General features: G+C 46.2%; 1 protein-coding gene across 1 annotated transcript in view; it reads left to right on the top strand.

The window, feature by feature from the left end:
• LOC114693565 (collagen alpha-4(VI) chain-like) overlaps positions 1-16,554 on the top strand; it is a 117,179-nt gene extending 100,625 nt beyond the window's left edge. Inside the window, 6 exon segments of the mRNA XM_037207894.1 lie at positions 2,416-2,506; positions 5,628-6,311; positions 9,931-9,960; positions 9,963-10,026; positions 10,319-10,530; positions 16,104-16,554. Of these exon segments, the coding sequence (XP_037063789.1) occupies positions 2,416-2,506; positions 5,628-6,311; positions 9,931-9,960; positions 9,963-10,026; positions 10,319-10,530; positions 16,104-16,171 (1,149 nt within the window). The 3' untranslated portion in view covers positions 16,172-16,554.
• Positions 16,555-17,761: the final 1,207 nt, after the last annotated feature.

Raw genomic sequence — 17,761 nt, 5'->3', positions numbered from 1 at the left:
CTCTGGCCACACAGCCACATCTGGCAGATCAAGGACTGCAACCCAAATTCCCGACATCTAATCTCTTGGCCTAGAACTTTCCCCTTGAGCCATGTCTAAAGATAGAAGGACATGCATTTGTACAGCTGTAAGATGAATGTCTACATTTGTCTGAAGTATTTCATTACCTTGAAACTTGATTTAAAGTTTGCATCTTATAGCTTCAGCCATACTTCCTGTGATTTAAAATGGTTGTATACCAACTTAGCATCTCCCTTCAAGGCTTGGGTAAAGCTCTTGGGTTATCCCAGCTTTTTATTTCTCTTGGCTCATTGCCATGGATCCTGGTTCCAGAAGCCTCCCGATTTCCTTCTGTGATTTCCAGTAAAATGATGACATGTTACATTCCTGTGTATGTTGTTTTATCTGGAGTGATTAATTGGGTCCATTTGGTTAGTCCATGCTCAGATCTGATGGCCATTTGGAGGAGAGCTGCATGATGCTCTACTCAAGAAGACCCTGTGATAGTGTCTTCCACGTGTCAGGGAGCCTCGAGGCTCAGATGTGCTCAGCAGCTGCACACTGGAGGTGGCTGGCATTAGTTAATATATAGGAAATGGGGCAGAGTTCAGATGAGTAACCACTGTCCAGCTTCGGGCCTTTGTGCATGTCATCCTTCACACTAGAAGGCCACCACCACTGCTTCGCCTGTTAAATCTCTTTCCTTACTCTCCTAAAAACGTCAAATGGCATTGCCTTTATCAACCCCTTCCCTTGAAATGACTCTCCTCTTCCCACATTCCTAAAGCTCATCACTGGAGCCCTTTCTTTCTGGAAGATCCTTTGTCTCTCTTTCCCCAAAGAAGGCATGGCCATGTCACCTTTTTGTCCTCTACATGGCTTGTGAGGAAGGACTTCTGGTAGTAGCTACTGATCAGCCTGGGTACAACTTAATTGTTGCTTTGCCCCATAAAGAATGAGAGAGGATTTTGTTTTTCCTTTCTTCTCAGATTTTTGTTTGCTTTTGTTTTGGTGTGTGTATTACATTAATATGTAAATTCTTCACATTTCTTTCCTTGTTAAGATGTTTCCTTCAAGTGAGCTTGTTTTGAAAGGCAGTGCTGTTACAGGCCTGCTAGAGCATCAAGTAGAAAGATTAAAGAACTCTGTGAAGAGTCTGTGGCACAGAAAGTTCTTTTCCAGAGTAACCCTTGACTGTCTTCTGTCTTCCCGAGAGCTAGCATGGTGTCTTCGTGGCCTGGGCCCCCTACAACCAGAGGAGGGCTCAGAGTTGCTGGCCATGTGCACCAAGTGAGAGGAGCAGACCCTCAGGGTTCCATCTTACATGCTTTGACAGAGAGGGGATAGAAAGATGGAGGTGGTTGAGCTTGGACACCTGCAGCTTTTCAGCCCTCACCTCAGCTCCTGGGAGGAAGGACTGGGGGACATTTCTAGCTTCCATCATGAGGTGGAAGTCTCGGGAACAGTATTCGTCAGGGCTGGCTAACTGTGGGACCATTCACCCCCGACCCAAATGCCATGATGTTTTCTGTGGAGTGACTGCAGCCCTTATGTGGGGCAGGGCATGCTCTGCAGCCCGTATCCACTTCAGAACCTCTGCGTTTTCTATCAGTGCCTTCATTATACTTTAGGCCATCAAACCTGTTTCTTCTCCATCCTTTAAATCTGGCTGGCCAATGAAGGAGAGGGAGCAAGGAAACCACAGTGCATGAACCAGACTGACACGAATTACTTTTACCTGTATCCCTTTAGCCAAACCCCAGTCATATTTAGGAACTCATTGCAAAGGAGGCTGGGAAATGTAGTCTGGCTGTGCCTCTAGGAAGAAGGCATGGGATTGTTGATCTGCTTTCAAGGTGTTCCAGGGACCTTGTTGGGTTTATTGTTATTATTCACATTTTATTTATTTATTATTGTTTTTTTTTGAGACAGGGTTTCTCTGTGTAACAGCCCTGGCTGTCCTGGTACATTTTATTTTTAATCCTTGTTGTTGGTTGTTAAATTAATCATGATCAGAGAGGTACATGAAAGAGATAAACAGATTTTCCCATCTCTCCAAAGTTTTCCTCAAACCTCTCCATTCTTACCTTCTAGTTGTACTATGCCCCAGCCCTGAACACAAGGGATACTCTACAGGTGCTTCCTTCATAGTATCGACTTCAATCCCTTTGAATGTTACAGGACTGCCTCCTTAGTATATAGTATGTGTCCTGTTAGAGCTAGGGCTCTGTGTGATTATAATTGTGTTATGTAATGTTGAAATATTTGTAAGTATTTATTTATGTAATTATATATTTCTTAAGAACAACATTAATGTCTTTTTCAACTGACTCAGGAGAAAAAAAAAGCCATAAAGACCATGACCTGGGATTTAACCCAGCTGATTGTGAATTTGTGTGTGTATGTTTGAATTAGGTGGACGGACTCAAGGGATTTCACTTGTTTACATGGGAGACAGAGCGCCAGCAGGATGTGGAACGCCTGGCCAGCTGCACTCTCTGCTATGGTAAGAGCTAGGACATTGCTTCTGATAGGACTGATGGCTTGAGAGCGGATGGATAAACTGCTGGCCACGGGCTAGGTCTGCTCTGCAGATGTGCATTTGCTGGGCATGTGCAGGGCTTTAGAATCTGGGAATTTTATTGCATCTGGAGTTTCAGTTTTTCTTAGGAAGTCAGAGTTATCATGAGAGGCACAAACACTGCATTCCTGGGTAACCACACCCAAGAAGATGCCTGGCTCCTGATGGGTCGAGTGACCACTGTGTCCCACAGTTCCTCCTCCCCCACTTTGGCATATCCCTGATACATTCTGTTTCACTTATCCCCTTCAAGGTTCCCATATGTGTCTGGGCACCTTTGTGTGATGGGCAGACCACTGAACTAAGAGTCAAGAGTCTTGGGTTTTAGATAATGGGTCTATTTCTGGTCAGTAGTGAGATCCACCCTCTTCTGGTCTCCAACCTCCACCACTGTATCCCACACTACTCACTAGCTTGTGCCTGAGGGAACTCTGCAGAAGCACAAGCGTGCCTACCTGTAAAGTATTGCCAGCCATACCCACTTTACCCAGGCCAGTGTGGTTGAACTCTCAAGAGGATGTCATCATGCATTGCTCTGAGAGAGAAGGCAGACTGAGGAACGGCATGTGTGGACTATGCTATGGCTGAGAAGCTGCAGTCATTCACATCAGCTCATGTGACACACAGTCTCCCTTTCAGCCCGTTTCTCTTCTGTGGAAACCTAACCTCATGGGCATTCCTTGAGATCTTACTGTCTATTAGGTTTTGTTCTGAGCACCTGCATATATGAACTCATTTTTAAAAATGTAAACATAAGGCTGGGTGGCAGTGGTGCATGCCTTTAATCCCAGCACTCGAGAGGCAGAGCCAGGTGGATCTCTGTGAGTTCGAGGCCAGCTTAGTCTACAGAGTGAGATCTAGGACAGGCACCAAAACTACACGGAGAAACCCTGTCTTGAAAAACAAAACAAACAAACAAAAAAAGTAAACATAAAAAACAACATCATTATCATTTTTACATTAAATGTGTGTGTGTCCTAGAGGCCAGAGGTGTCAGATTCTCCTAGAGCTTGAGTTACTCCATGTAGGCACTGGGAACAGAACTTGGGTATAAAGGTGGTATGGGCTCCTAACCACTGGCCTATTTCTCCAGCCCCTGAAAACAACCCCATAAGATGGGTGCTATTATTATTTTCATTATCTCTGACAGATGGAGGTTGGAGGAGACAAGTTCATTTTCCCAAGGTCACATGCTGAGTAAGAAATGAACCTGGATCGAACTAAGCAATCGGGTTCATTTTAGATCTCACACAGAAATGAGTGTTGCCAGACCTTTCTCTGGGAAGATATAATCACCTGCCTGCTCCCCCAAATAGGGCACCAATGACGAACCAAAGCATGTTTCCATGAAAGTCCAACTTGGGGAACCAGTGAGTTTATTGGGCTTTCTTGCAAAGCATGGGTGAGGGGTTACTTCCAGTGAGTGACCCCAAAGTGGTTGCACCATCAAAAGTCTCATACTAGCATGGAGGACGACATCCCCACAGCTGCACAGATGGAGTCCCCGCTTCAGCTGACCTTCCACTTCTTACATACAATAGCACTTCCTGAGACCAGGAGGCCATGTGCAGTTACAGAATCCCATAGCCTAGATGGGAGGAGCAGGAAGGAGTGGCTGGGATCTCAGGGAGGGTCTGCCGCCCCTCCCCAGCTCTTCCTTCTAGAAGGGAGTGTCAGTAGTCAACAGGCCTAACCTGAGGGGCTCTTGTAAGTAGCCACAAGCACTCTGATGGAGATGCTGAGCGGTCTGCTCAGAGGATTGTGCTCTACAATGGTGAGGTTGGTGAGGTCCGTGAGGTCGTATGGCGTTTCCTTCTCTGTGCTTCCCTTATTTCACTTAACATAGCGTACTCTTGATTGACTCACGTCACAAATGACAGAACATCCTACTTTTTGATAGTTTAATATTATCCTATTGCGTCTATATAATACACTTGCTAGTCTAATCACAATTCATCATGTGCTTTAAAAAAATGAGTGTATCAACAAGCTGTAGCAGAAGGCCTAAGCACTATGTGTAATGATGTGTAATTACTACAGCAATGATGAATTCATGTAATACTGAACTTGTGCCTCAACTATAATACACGATTTGTTGCCTTTATGCATAATGGAAGGAAATGTAAAATTTCATTTCAATAGAGGTAGTGGAAATAAAGATGTCATCCCCTTCCATACTCTATAGACCCCTTGGAAGACTATGGGCCAAGGTTAAGAACAGCAGCTGACCACCAGCTCTTAATGAAAGGGTTTGTCTAATGGGTGGGTTCCTAAAACATAGGCAGAACACCTGAGTGCACATCCATGTCAAAACCCTGAGCTCTGTGTTAGCTCTATTAAACTAGAATCCCCATCTTTAAAAAAAAGTACATTAAAAAAGAAAAAAAATTCCATCTGTCTGTAAGTCTGAACCAGCTTGAGAACTCAGAGCTGATGATCAGACTGTCATTTAAAAACCACCAACATTTGCTTTTATATAGGAAAATAAGCATAAAATGTCAGTCTTACCTGGTTGCTAAGTTTGCTGTTAGCTCTAGCAATCGATGCGCACGCGCATATGTGTGTGTGTGTGTGTGTGTGTGTGTGTGTGTGTGTGTGTGTGTGTGTGTGTGGTTTCTCAAACATCAGCATGATGTTCATGTACTTGCTAGTTCTTTTTTATGGAGAGGAACAGACACAAATAAACCAGAGATTAGGAAGCCAGAAGGCCTAACACGCATGTCCAACCTGGGCACAGTGGGCACCATGCATGCCAGGGTAGCTATGGATGTGGCCTGACACACGTGTAGACCCGATATACTTTGGCAATGCCAATAGTCTTGACACCCCTGGCAGCACCGGAGAACATTCAATGCGCAGTCAGCTTCAATGTTGTCTTCTGGGAAATGGGCACCCGTATTGAAACTGGCTGTCAGGTCACTGTGTCTTCACAGTTCCTCTGGGGCAGCTCTCAGGGCAGGTGTCCCCCATGAGGCTGGAAGTGTGTTCTGCAAGGAAAGGAAGGATGCCTGGTTTAAGTCTGGCCTTTCTTGTATTTCCTTGCTAGACCAGTGCCGACCAGCCCAAGAATGCGGGCCGGATGCTCCCAGGCCCCGGGAGTTGGACATGGACTTGGTGTTCCTGGTGGACAGCTCCCAGGGAGTCAGCACTGACGTATACCTTGGGGCTTTGCGCCTAGTGGATTCGGTGCTGAAGGACCTGGAGGTGGCCGCACAGCCTGGCACATCCTGGCACGGGGCACGTGCAGCCCTGGTGACACACACGACTCCAGGCTTTTGGCCTGGCACGGGTCACACCCCTGTGCTTGAGTACTTCCACCTGACCTCCTACGGCCACCGGACACAGATGCAAAGTCAGGTCCGGGAGGCTGCTGGGCGCCCGCTGCAGGGAGCCCCTGCCCTGGGCCACGCCCTGGAGTGGACGCTGGAGAAAGTGCTTCTGGGAGCCGTGCTGCCACGGAGGGCACAGGTCCTCTTCGCCATCGTGGCCAGTGAGACAAGCAGCTGGGACAGAGAGAAGCTAAGGACCCTGTCCCAGGAGGCCAAGTGCAAGGGCATCACACTGTTCGTGCTGGCTGTGGGCCCGGGAGTGGGAGCCCAGGAGCTTGCCGAACTGGCTGGAGTGGCCAGCGCACCCTTGGAGCAGCACTTGTTACGCCTGGAGGGCGTCTCAGAGGAGGAGGTAGCCTATGCCAGCAGATTCACACAGGCCTTCCTGAGCCTTCTCAAAAGTGAGTGGCGACAGGGGTGGGCATGGGTGGGGGTGGGGTGCAGGTGGGTGGGGTGGGTAGGGACTGGATTACCCTAGGCAGTGTTGGCCACAAGAACTTACAGATGTTTGGATGTTTTTTTAAACGACTTCTTTCCCCCCCACCCCAATGTTATTTTATTTGATAGTTGAAAGTTGTTTTGTTTTTTTAAAAATTTAAATCAGTTGGTAATTTCATATGGGAAAATAATGTATTTAGATCACATTGCTCTTCCTGCTTCAGCTCTTCCTGAACCTTCCTCCTCCTCCTCTTTTCTGCCCCCTCCTCATACTCCTCTTTTCCACCGAGTGGAAATTGGCGATTGGTTTCGGACTGTTTAGGAACCCGGGCAACCTACTGTGGGGCACACCACTGAAGACAGCCGACTACCCCTCCCCCCGCAGCCATCACCTGTATGGCTGTTTTCCAAGACCGAGTCCCCAGCAAGGCACTGCAAGTACCTTGCCCCTCTCTCCTCTCCTGGTGGCTTCGAGGCCCCAGGCTTCCATGTAGCTTCTCAGTTTTCTCAGTTACCAAAATGAGCATTTTGATCTGTCTCTTCCCTGATCAGGGAGCCGGATGCCCATGGAGGGACTCAGAAGTATCTCTGCTGTGCAAATACGTGGGTGTGTTTGCCCTCACCACTACTGCTACTTCCCAGTGGTAGATGGCCATGCTTCTCAGACTTTAACTCACACACCCATCCCCTGAGGATCCTTCTTTAAGAAAATAATTTAATTATTATTATTTTATGTGCGTTGGTGCTTTGCCTGGATGTATGCCGCCTGTGTGAGGGTGTCAGAAGTCCTAGAACTGGACTGAGTTATAGTTGTGAGCTGCCATGTGGATGCTAGGAATTGAACCCGGGTCCTCTTAACCACTGAGCCATCTTTCCAGCCCCCAGATCCCCTGCCTCTCACCCCAGGGATCTCAGTCAGGTGTGGATCTAGTTCTGTAGGTCTGGGCTGGGGTCTGAGATTCTGGGTTTCTCATCAGCTTGAGAATGATGCTGTTGGCCCATGGACCACAGGTTTTGTTTGTTTTTGGACACAGAGTCTTGTTATTCAGCCCAAGATGGCCTCGAACTGGCCGCAATCCCCCTGCCTCACCCTCTCAAGTGATTACAGACAGGCCACCATCTCAGCCTCCATGGACCACATGTGAAGTAACAAGGGTACAGAACTTTATTTTTCTTCTATTTTCTTATTAAGTTAGCATTCAGAGCAAAGGGTTTAATTATGGCATTTCCATAAATATGCGCCATTACACTTTGTTCTCAATCACCCCCTTTCCTATTGCCCCCTCTTAGGGAATCTCTGCTCCCTCTGGCTGGCTCCCACTTCTGTTTCCATGCCACACATATTCCATTACCCTCTCTTCCATCCCCTCTTACAGTCCTCTTTCTAGTTACATGATCTATACATGCGTACCCCCCCCCAATTTTAGATATAAGTTCTGTACATTAGAGAAAGCAGGCAGTGTTTTGTATTATTATTTGGAAGTACAGGTTGAATTGGCAGAGTGAGGCCAGAAGTCCTTAGAGTCTTTCCAGAAAGTAAGGGTGACTGGTCAAGAGCCTGAGGTCTCCCTCTTCAGGCTGGGGAGATAAAGTCAGTGAAGATTCAAGGATGGAGGCTGTGTCAGTGTATTCTGGCTGGAATTCTCCCCCACATCCCTGCCCCAGCAGCCTCACCTCCATCACACCCAGATGAACCTAGTTCGTGAGCAGTCAGGACCGAAGTGTACCCTGATATAATAGTGGAACTTAGCATGAGGTGTGGGGAGTATTATCCTGGCCAACTCCAGGTGTTTGTCTTGTAGTGAGTAATTAATAAAAAACCAACATACTCAGGGTATGCTGTGATGCTCCTTAGCCTCTATCCTGGGACATGTGAGTTTCTCAGTGGGTGTGACATCCCACTGGGGGTCTTGAGGGACGTTCGCTCCTTCATCACTCAGGAGATGAAGGGATTCTGGTGGACATCTTTTTTTTTTTTTTTTTTTTTTTTTGGTTTTTTTTTTCGAGACAGGGTTTCTCTGTGTAGCTTTGCGCCTTTCCTGGAACTCACTTGGTAGCCCAGGCTGGCCTCGAACTCACAGAGATCCATCTGGCTCTGCCTCCCGAGTGCTGGGATTAAAGGCGTGCGCCACCACCGCCCGGCTCTGGTGGACATCTTAAGTACCGACATGGTATTTGGGCCCTGCCATTTGTCAGATAGAAGCATGGATGAGTTACTCCTAGTCGTAGCTTTGTTACTCGTGAACTGTGCGACAGTTGGAAAAGCCCAGGACTTCCCCCGAGCCTTAGATTCTGGTCTTTGCAGGCAGTAGTGGAGATGGTTTATATCTCAGTGATTCTCTGAGGCAGAAGCAGGCTGAAAACAATCGCTTTTCTCATCTGTTTAATGTAATTTTGCTTTATTTTTGAGGTTTTATTAGATTGCACCTCATATTTTGTTATATTCTTTTATGCTGGGATGTTATTTATCTAACAGAATGCACTTTATGCTTTTGTTTTGCTTGTTTTGATTTGATTTTTTATTGTTTTATTTGCACTTATTTTTATATTTATTTTAGGCTTTGTTCGAATCCCTTTTATGGTTCTTTGATTTTAGACATGGACTCTTTTGTTCTTACTGTTCAATTTGGCCTTTATTTTTCCACTTATTTTTATCTTGTTTCATTTTAGATTTTGTTTTGATTTTATGACTTTTGAATTTGATGTAGTATTTTGGTGGTGATTTTAGTAGTATTTTGTTTTATTTTTATGTTCTTTTTTATTATTTTTAAATATATGTACATATATTTATATTTTCTGAGACAGGGTTTCTCTGTATAGCCTGGGTTGTCCTGGAAACTCTGTAGACCAGGTTGGTTTCTTGAACTTACTGATCCACCTACCTCTGTCTCCCAAGTGCTGGGATTAAAGGGGTACACTATCACCACCTGGCTTTAAATATAATATACTCTTTGAGAATTTCATACATTGTATTCATACAATGATCATAGTCACACCCCCTTCTCCTACTAACTCCTCCCACATTCACCCTGACCTCCGGACCCCTTCTCAACATCACATCCTCTTTATACTTTAAGTAGCTCACTGATCCATTATGTGCTGCCTATATATTCATAGCTGTGAGGCTGTCTACTGGAACATGGCTGGAAGGGCTCATACTCTTAAAGAAAACTGATTTTGCCTCTCCTAGAAGCCATCAGCTGTCAGTATCTCCTTGGATAGGGGTGGGGGCTTGTGACCTTCTTCTCCCCCACACTAAAATGTTGACTGGCTCATTGTCTGCAGGCTGGGGACAGACTGGGGACAAGCAGTCATGCCTGCTGTGGGTTTATGAGAGCAGCAGTACTATTATGTCCAGATGACTCTGTTTTGCCTTGGTGATCCCCGACCTCTGGCTTTTATGATCTTTGTTCCTCCTCTTCCTTGAAGGTCCTTGTGCCTTACAGGGTGCAGAGTTGTTGCAGTGATTGGATGTCCTGTGGGTGCCGAGTTCTCCACGGACATGTATTCTTTTCACTTAGATTATTTTTACATTTTATATGGTTTTATGTTTGATTTGATTACAAAATGTTTCACATTCAGGTGGAATGAACCGGTATCCACCCCCAGAGCTCACGAGGAGTGTGGAGGCCCAAACCGTGGGGATACCCTGCTGCAGTTAGATGCTCCTACCAAGAGGTGAGCTTGTGGTGAGGTGGACCAGGGAGGTGATGTCTTCCTACAGGCGGTTCCAGTCCTCAGCTTGACCCAGACCTTTCGGGAAACTCCTGGGTTTGACAACTCTGATGATGTTTAGTGTTTCTTTTGTAATTTTTAAAGAAAGGGTCTCTGTGTAGCTCAGGCGGCTTTGACCATCTTCTGTGATGCTGGAGGGTGAACCTAGGGCCTTGCCCATGTAGGCAAGTGTTCCACCGCTGAACTCCATCCCCAGCCCAAGTCACACAGTGTGACAAGAATTGCTTTCCTACAGGTTGTCCAAGCGCCAGCTTGGCACATCTGCCTTTGGTTATGACTCGGAAGTTCTCAAGTCACCAGACAGTTTTCTAGAAGAAGAGAGAGAAATCAAGATGACATCTATAGCTCAGCAGGAAGCAGTGGGAAATTATGAAATGCACAAGTCGGACACTGAAGAAAATGGTCAAGAAACACCAGCAAAAGAAAGACGTTTGGGCACTGCCTACGGTGAGACGCCAAACCTTGGCTTCCTTGCTCTCTAAGTTGGATTCACTTCTTAAAATCTTTATCTTTAAAACAACTTTTTGTGTACCCTGTTAACATGTGCTTTTTAAACACACCTTTCTTTACTCACAAAGTTATTCACACCACCGTGGAAGTGAAGACATCAAAAAGAGCTTTCACTTCTGTAGAATACATTTCAGGGTAGAGTGTGCCACCATCTCTCCAGGAAGTGATCCCAGATCACAAAGAATCAAGGGTCTGTTACAGTGGTTCTCAACCTTCCTCCTGCTGAAACCCCGTAATATAGCTCCTCACGTTGTGATAACCCCCAACCATAGAATAATTTTCATTGCTACTTCATAACTATAATTTTGACACTGTTATGAATCATAATTTAAATATCTGATATGCAGGATATCTGATATGTGACCCCTGGGAAAGGATGGTTCGACCCCCAAAGGGATTGCGACCCACAGGTGGAGAATTAGTACAAACAACCCACCAACCAAACGGACAGCTCTTGCAGATGTGGTGACCTTCTTTTAACCTTGAACTGAACTCCCTGGTAGACAGACTTCTTGGTCTATGAATGTCCACTGTGGTAGTCTCATCACATTTATGGAGCATTTTAAAATAACTGTAGGTTGGTTTTAGATCACAACAGGGAGAAATGTTATGTCTTATCTGTGATTGACAGACTTAGCTGAACAATAAACATGTTATTGAGGGACATGGGGAGACTTTACTGTAATGTTTTCTAAAGAACTATTTATTTTTATTTTCTGTGTATGGATGTCTTGCCTGAATGTATGCCTGTGTACTACATGGGTACAGTGGCCTTGAAGGCCAGAAGAGGCATTAGATCATATAGACAATTGTGGCCCACTATGTGGGTGGTGGAAATTGAACACAGGTCCTCTAGAAGAACAGCCAGTGCTCTTAACCACATCTCCAGACCCCAACCTCAACACTGACAAAAGTCAGTGGAAAGAGTCTCTAATGAGTGGTTAGTCCTATTTAGATAAAGGGAGAGTTGCTGAACGTCCCTGCATGGCTCATACACTTAGAGCTACTGGCTAGGTGGCCACGGGAGCGATGTGGTGTTTCTGTGGCTCACTGTTCTGATCTATAAAGTAGGAATTAGATGAGTGCTCTTCTCTTAGGGTTGTTTTGAGGATAAAGCTTGTATTTTTGTGTTCAGGACCTACTAAGCACACAGCTCCGTTAGCTGTTGAGATGTGGATGCTGTGTGTGGGTAGTTAGAACCTGGTAGATTCCAAAGCAACACACATCCAAGAGAAGTAACAGAACCAGGTAACACAGGAATAGCAGCTCCCCTCCTTCCCCTCCTTTGGTTAAAATGAACACCGGAAGAACTTGCACAGAGATTATGTTTTCAGTACAGAATATCCTCAGCCATCCTTACGGAGGTGATGATTTGTAGTCCTGGATACACTTTGGAATCTTTTCTTACTAATCAAACTTGTTCTGGGACAATTTTATACATGTATATAATGCATTCTGTTTATTCTCAACCCCCATCCTCTGTTATTCCCTCCTACCCCCGTCAACCCTCCTCCCCATCCCATAAATCCCTTTTTATAGTCTATGACCCACCAATTTGAACATGGCCACCTGTGTGAATTATGGGTTTGGAGCTATCCATTTGAACCTGGTGGGCTCAGCAGTGGGTATGCAATGGAATACGATGACTCCTTCAGCTGCCAAAAGCTCAGCAAGGAGGGGCAGGCCCTCATGAGCCCCTTCCCCATCTATGAACGACTGTTGACAGGGTTAGTGTTGGGAAGACTCAGTGTGGGTACCACCATTCATGATTGCAATGGCTGTGTTGGATCCAGGAGATGGCATTTGAAGCCCTCCTCTCTATCTTTGGACCTTACACCCTTTCCACCCTTTCTGGGATGTTCTCTGAGCTTTAGAAGAGGTGGTGTAAATATCTTATTTAGGACTGAGCATTCAACCACCACTTGCCACCTGGGAATCTTGGAAAATTCTCCCCAGATCAGTTCAATCAGTCTTTTGGGGGAGTGTAGCTAGAGTTTTCCTGCCTTGCCCACAGTCAGGACAAATCTTTGTCACCCGCCAGTCCCACAGCAGCTCAGACCCAATCAAGTAAACACAGAGACTTATATTGCTTACAAACTGTATGGCCATGGCAGGCTTCTTGCTAACTGTTCTTATAGCTTAAATTAATCCATTTCCATAAATCTATACCTTGCCATGTGGCTCGTGGCTTACTGGGGTCTTCACATGCTTCTTGTCATGGTGGCGGCTGGCAGTGACTCCTTCTGCCTTCCTGTTCTTTCTTTTCTCCTGTTAGTCCCGCCTATACTTTCTGCCTGGCCACTGGCCAATCAGCGTTTTATTTATTGACCAATCAGAGTAATTTGACATACAGACCATCCCACAGCAGGGGAGGGGGTCCTTACAGGTGATTCTCCAGGGCAATCAACAATGACAACCACTGCTCTGAGGCATCCTTTACCAAGATCAAGGAGATGGAGGATTGCTGACTGGCTGTCTAGTCCAGTGCCATCCATAAAATGGGCCTCCCAGTACTCCTCGGCCACCTGCTGTGTGGCTCCGATTGGCACTCTACCCTGCTCTCCGAGGCCATCCTTAGCCTTCACGGCAACCTCAAACTCCTTCCTCCTGTTTCTCCTTCCACAGTTGCTCTTTTTTCATTTTTCTTTTCTTTTCTTTTTTTTTTTTTTTGGTTTTTCGAGACAGGGTTTCTCTGTGTAGCTTTGCGCCTTTCCTGGAGCTCACTTGGTAGCCCAGGCTGGCCTTGAACTCACAGAGATCCTCCTGGCTCTGCCTCCCGAGTGCTGGGATTAAAGGCGTGCGCCACCACCGCCCGGCTTCTTTTTTCATTTTTCAAAAGAAATAAAGGTAAACGAGTCAAGCCTGCAATTTCTTTTACCTTGCTCCACCCACCCCATGCTCTCCCATGGGAGAAAGGTGCTGGCTGGCCCCTGGCTTGTCCTGAACTGCGGAGGAAGACCAAAGTGCTATTTTCAGACCTCAGTGCCTTGAGTCCCTTGGGGACTTGGCCATCGTTGACTGTCACTTTCCTTTTCAAACCTCCCCCTTCCCTTGGCTTTGGGGACAGCAATTTGCATTGGAGTAGACAACCATTATGGGGCCAGGCCTGGAAAGTCACACCCCCATCTTCCTATTATCCCTCCCTCATCTGCTCTCTGCTTCCTTTTTTCTTATGCTTTCATCTGTACAACTCCATTCTGAACACCTGTCAAAAATGTGGATCGGATCACGTCATTTCTTATAACAGGGGCCTGGGTAAGGAACATAGGCCCTTAGAGTTGACCCACGCCCTGAGGTTCTGGAGCCTTGGTGGCTGCCATGTTCCTATATATTATGTTTACATGAGTCACACTTGGCCCTTGGGTCCTGCTATTTGTTCCCAGCTTCTCTGGTCCCCCCTCATTCTCACCTGCCTATCTCTATCTACCATATCTGCTCATCCATTACTTCTGGGCTCAAGTTTACCCCTCCTCAGGGTCCTCTCTGTGCCATTATGAAATTTTCATAGCCTCCTCTGTGCCCCCATAGTGTAGCTGGGCTCGACCATAACACCTGCAACCTGCTATTGCACCTGCTTGTGAAGAACTTCGACAAGTGTTACCTCCTTTCCCACAAGCCAAGGTGATCTCGACATATTCCCAGTTTTGGTGTTATCTCCCAAGCATGCAGAGGTTTGTTCCCCCCCCCCAGTAAAACATCTATACTGGGCACTAGAACAAGCCTAGAATTCAGTGGAATTGTGATTTCATTGTAGCTGCTCTTACACCCCCAAGCACTCCCCCCCCATTTCCCTTTATCACTAGAGTCCACAGACTTGAGTAAAGCCCTAGACAGCTGCCGTGTCTGCCAAGAAGGCAAAAGTTAATATTCATGGGAAAACAATGGCTAATACAAAATTAGGGGTTCCAATAATTGCTTGAGTAAAAGCTAATTATTCTCCAGTGTTGTATCGTTCTAACGCAGGAGGCTCAAGACTGCGAGGAACACTGGGTGTTAGCTTCAAGCAGTAGCGTAGGGCTGATTAGCTGAAAGCTCTGAGGACTCACCCGTAGTTCTGACCAATATGGTAACCACCGGCCACATTGGCTGTTTAAGTCGAGATATTTTGAAATTCAATAAAATTGAAGTTTGAGTTTCTTGGTTGACCCCGACACACTTCAAAGGCTCAGCAGCCATATGGGCGGGGGGTGTGTGCTGGTCAACTAGATTTCCCATTTGATTCTGATGTTTGTGTCATTATGGAAAGTTCTGCTGGAGGATACTACTCTAGACACATCACCTAGGAAAAGCAGCGTCTGCTAGTCTCTCAGACCAGGCAAAGTGGGGCTTCCAAAGATGAGGGACCCTCGGAAAGGGCCTGCGCTGATGTGACAAGTCCTAGGTTTGTGGGTTCCAAGTAGATTGGCTTTGGCAGAGGCAGGGACAGCTGGTTGCTGAGCCCCAAGTCTCTTGGTCAGGTCAAGACAGAACAGCTGGCTGTTTACCTTTTGCAGTGTTTCTCTGTTGACTCCCACAAGGCTTTGGAGGTTTGTTCTTCCTTTTCCTGACATCACCCAGAAGAGGGTGATACTATGACAAACCCAAATGTGTCTGCCCCAGGCACAGCACACTCCTAGGAGCAGGTCCTCAAGGACCAAGTGTGTTCCCACCCCCCTGGGTGTTGTGTGTCTCCTAGAAAACCAGCAGGTGTTGATTGTGCTAATGAGCAGTTGGTCTGCAGCTCCTGTGCGTTGTGCTGCTGCCGCCACCGCCTCCTCATCCTCCTCCTGCTCCTCCTCCTCCTCCTCTCTGTATGATGTCTTTATCTGCAGTCCTCTGAAGTCCCACAGCGAACTAATGAAGAGACGCCAGCCAGCATTCTGTGCTTCAGGACTGGCCCAGGAGAAAACACACTGCTCTATGATATAAAGTATCTCCAAAACATGTGGAGGGATGGGGTGTTACACACCTGGGAAACCAGCCCCTGCCTGAAAATTCACGAGGTCCCAACCCTTGTCTGGCTGTCATCTGCTGCTGCCGTTGTTAAAATTTTCGAGGCATGCCATGTTCCTTTTTTCAGTTGTTCCGTTTTTAAGTTGTTGAGCGAAAACCAGGATGCTACAAATGATAGATAAGCTGGATTTGTGTAGGTTATCAGGAGGCTGGTCAAGTTTGGGATTGAGCAAAGGACTGAGATGTTTTGCAAAAGGAAAAGAAGCAAGCATCTCAGTCTCATAAGACTTCATTTATTCTTTCACTCATGTATATGTTGTGTATAATGTATCTTTATTCCATGGATATGCACAATGATAATGCACATTGCATATGTTGTAACATATGGCTTATTACACCACACTTGTGATATTAGGCTTAAAAATATTGTCACTATGATTGAGGAAGTTGAGGCTCAGACAGGATCATTATCTTGCCGTGGTCACAGAGTCAGTTGCTGGTGAGGTGGGGTTTCAGTGTCTGAGACATCAGACCCATCACATTTGAGCTCAGCTCTCACCCCATCTGTTTGCTTGCAGGTCCTTGTTCCATGGCTCCCGAGGAAGGCGAGTGCCAGGATTATCGTCCTAAAATGGTACTACAATAAGGAAGAGCAAGCTTGCCAACTCTTCTGGTTTGGAAACTGTGGGGCAGTGCCAACCAGTTTGAAGCCAGAGAAAAAAGGGAGACATGGTGTGCTCCTAGCTAGGCTGAGCCTTGTAACTGGTACCCTTCTTTTAACAGTTAGACCATGAGACTGGCCTTACTCTTGCCGAAGCAGTCTACCCAGCTCATGACTGACAAAGTCCACTCCACAGCCCTGGATATTATATTATATTTTATTATAACTCTCTCTATTGTTTCCTGCCTGTGAAGCCTTAGACTAGCTAATTTGTAAATTCTAATTTTCCCCTCATTTTAAAATCACTTCTTAGAGAATTTTATACAAACGGTTTTGGTCATATTCACCCATTCTCCAGCTCCTCCAAGATCCACTCCCTTTCTCCTGCCAATCCAACTTTGAGCCATCTCTCTTTTAAAAAACTCGCCAATTTGTTGACTCCCCATGGGAGGCCTTACCCTTTTGGAGGAGTGGATGGGAGGTGGATGAGTGGGTGGGAGGCTAGGGGAGGGAACAGGAAGAGGATGGGAGGGGGAACTGTGGTTGGTATGTAAAATGAAAAAAGTTTAAATAAAAAAAACAACAAAACAACTTGCCAAGTCCAGTTTATGCTGTCCATATGCGTGGCCTTCCATGGAAGCATGATCATAGCAGGAGCTGCATGTAAAGAAAACTGACTCTGTTCCTCCCAGAAGGCATCAGGAGCCAACAGCTCCTAAGCCTGGCATGTGACTGGGTGCCTGCCTTCCCTCCATGCTGGGATTTTATCGGGCTTGATCTTCCACGAGCCTTGTGTATGTTGTCACAACAAGTGTGAGCTCAGTGTGCACCTGCCCTGCTGTGTCCTGAAAACATTGTTCTTTGTGGTCACCCATCACCTCCGGCTCTTCCACTCTTCCCACCCCCCTTCCACCATGATCTCTGAGCCTTGGGAGGAGGGGCCATGTGACATGCTTCAGCGAGGGCTGAGCATTCTGCAGGCTGGCATTCTCTGCACCTTGAGCAGCTGTGGATCTCTGTGTTTCTCTGAGGAGGGCTGAATGATGAGTTAATGTGGAGAGGTCCTTAGGAAGGAACAAATTCTGATTTTTAACAACAGTAACCAAACCTTTTCTGAACATTAAATGGATTGGAAGTGAGTAGAAAAACAACTTGAGTTTGATCTATCACGTTGTTTTAAAAATGTTGGGAGATAAAAAGTATAAGGAAAATCAGTAAAAGGAGTAAGCAGAACTTCAGAAATGAGTTGGAAATAGATTTTTATCTATTAGAGATCAAGGAAATATAAGGCAAAGATGGAGCCCGGAAGAGGAACGTGGAATGTCAAATTCATCTTTACTACCTAATGTAAATGATGAACAAATAAAGTATTCTTCATTAAGTCTTTGGTGTAAGATTGCAGATGACTCCTACACTCTGACATGGCAGTTGGGAGAAGAGACAGAAATAACTCTTATGGCACCAGCCTTTGCCACTGATGGCACCCATCATAGACTTCTGTTCTTGAGAAGGTACCGACTGAACAGCTAAATCGATGCTGTCACTGAGGAGATGAAATGCAAGGCTTGGACTCCT

The sequence above is a fragment of the Peromyscus leucopus genome, chromosome 7, assembly GCF_004664715.2.
Source record: "Peromyscus leucopus breed LL Stock chromosome 7, UCI_PerLeu_2.1, whole genome shotgun sequence".
Classification (NCBI taxonomy): Eukaryota; Metazoa; Chordata; class Mammalia; order Rodentia; family Cricetidae; genus Peromyscus; species Peromyscus leucopus.
Note: the sequence above shows the minus strand (reverse complement) of the source record. Positions and strands in the feature narration are given on the sequence as shown.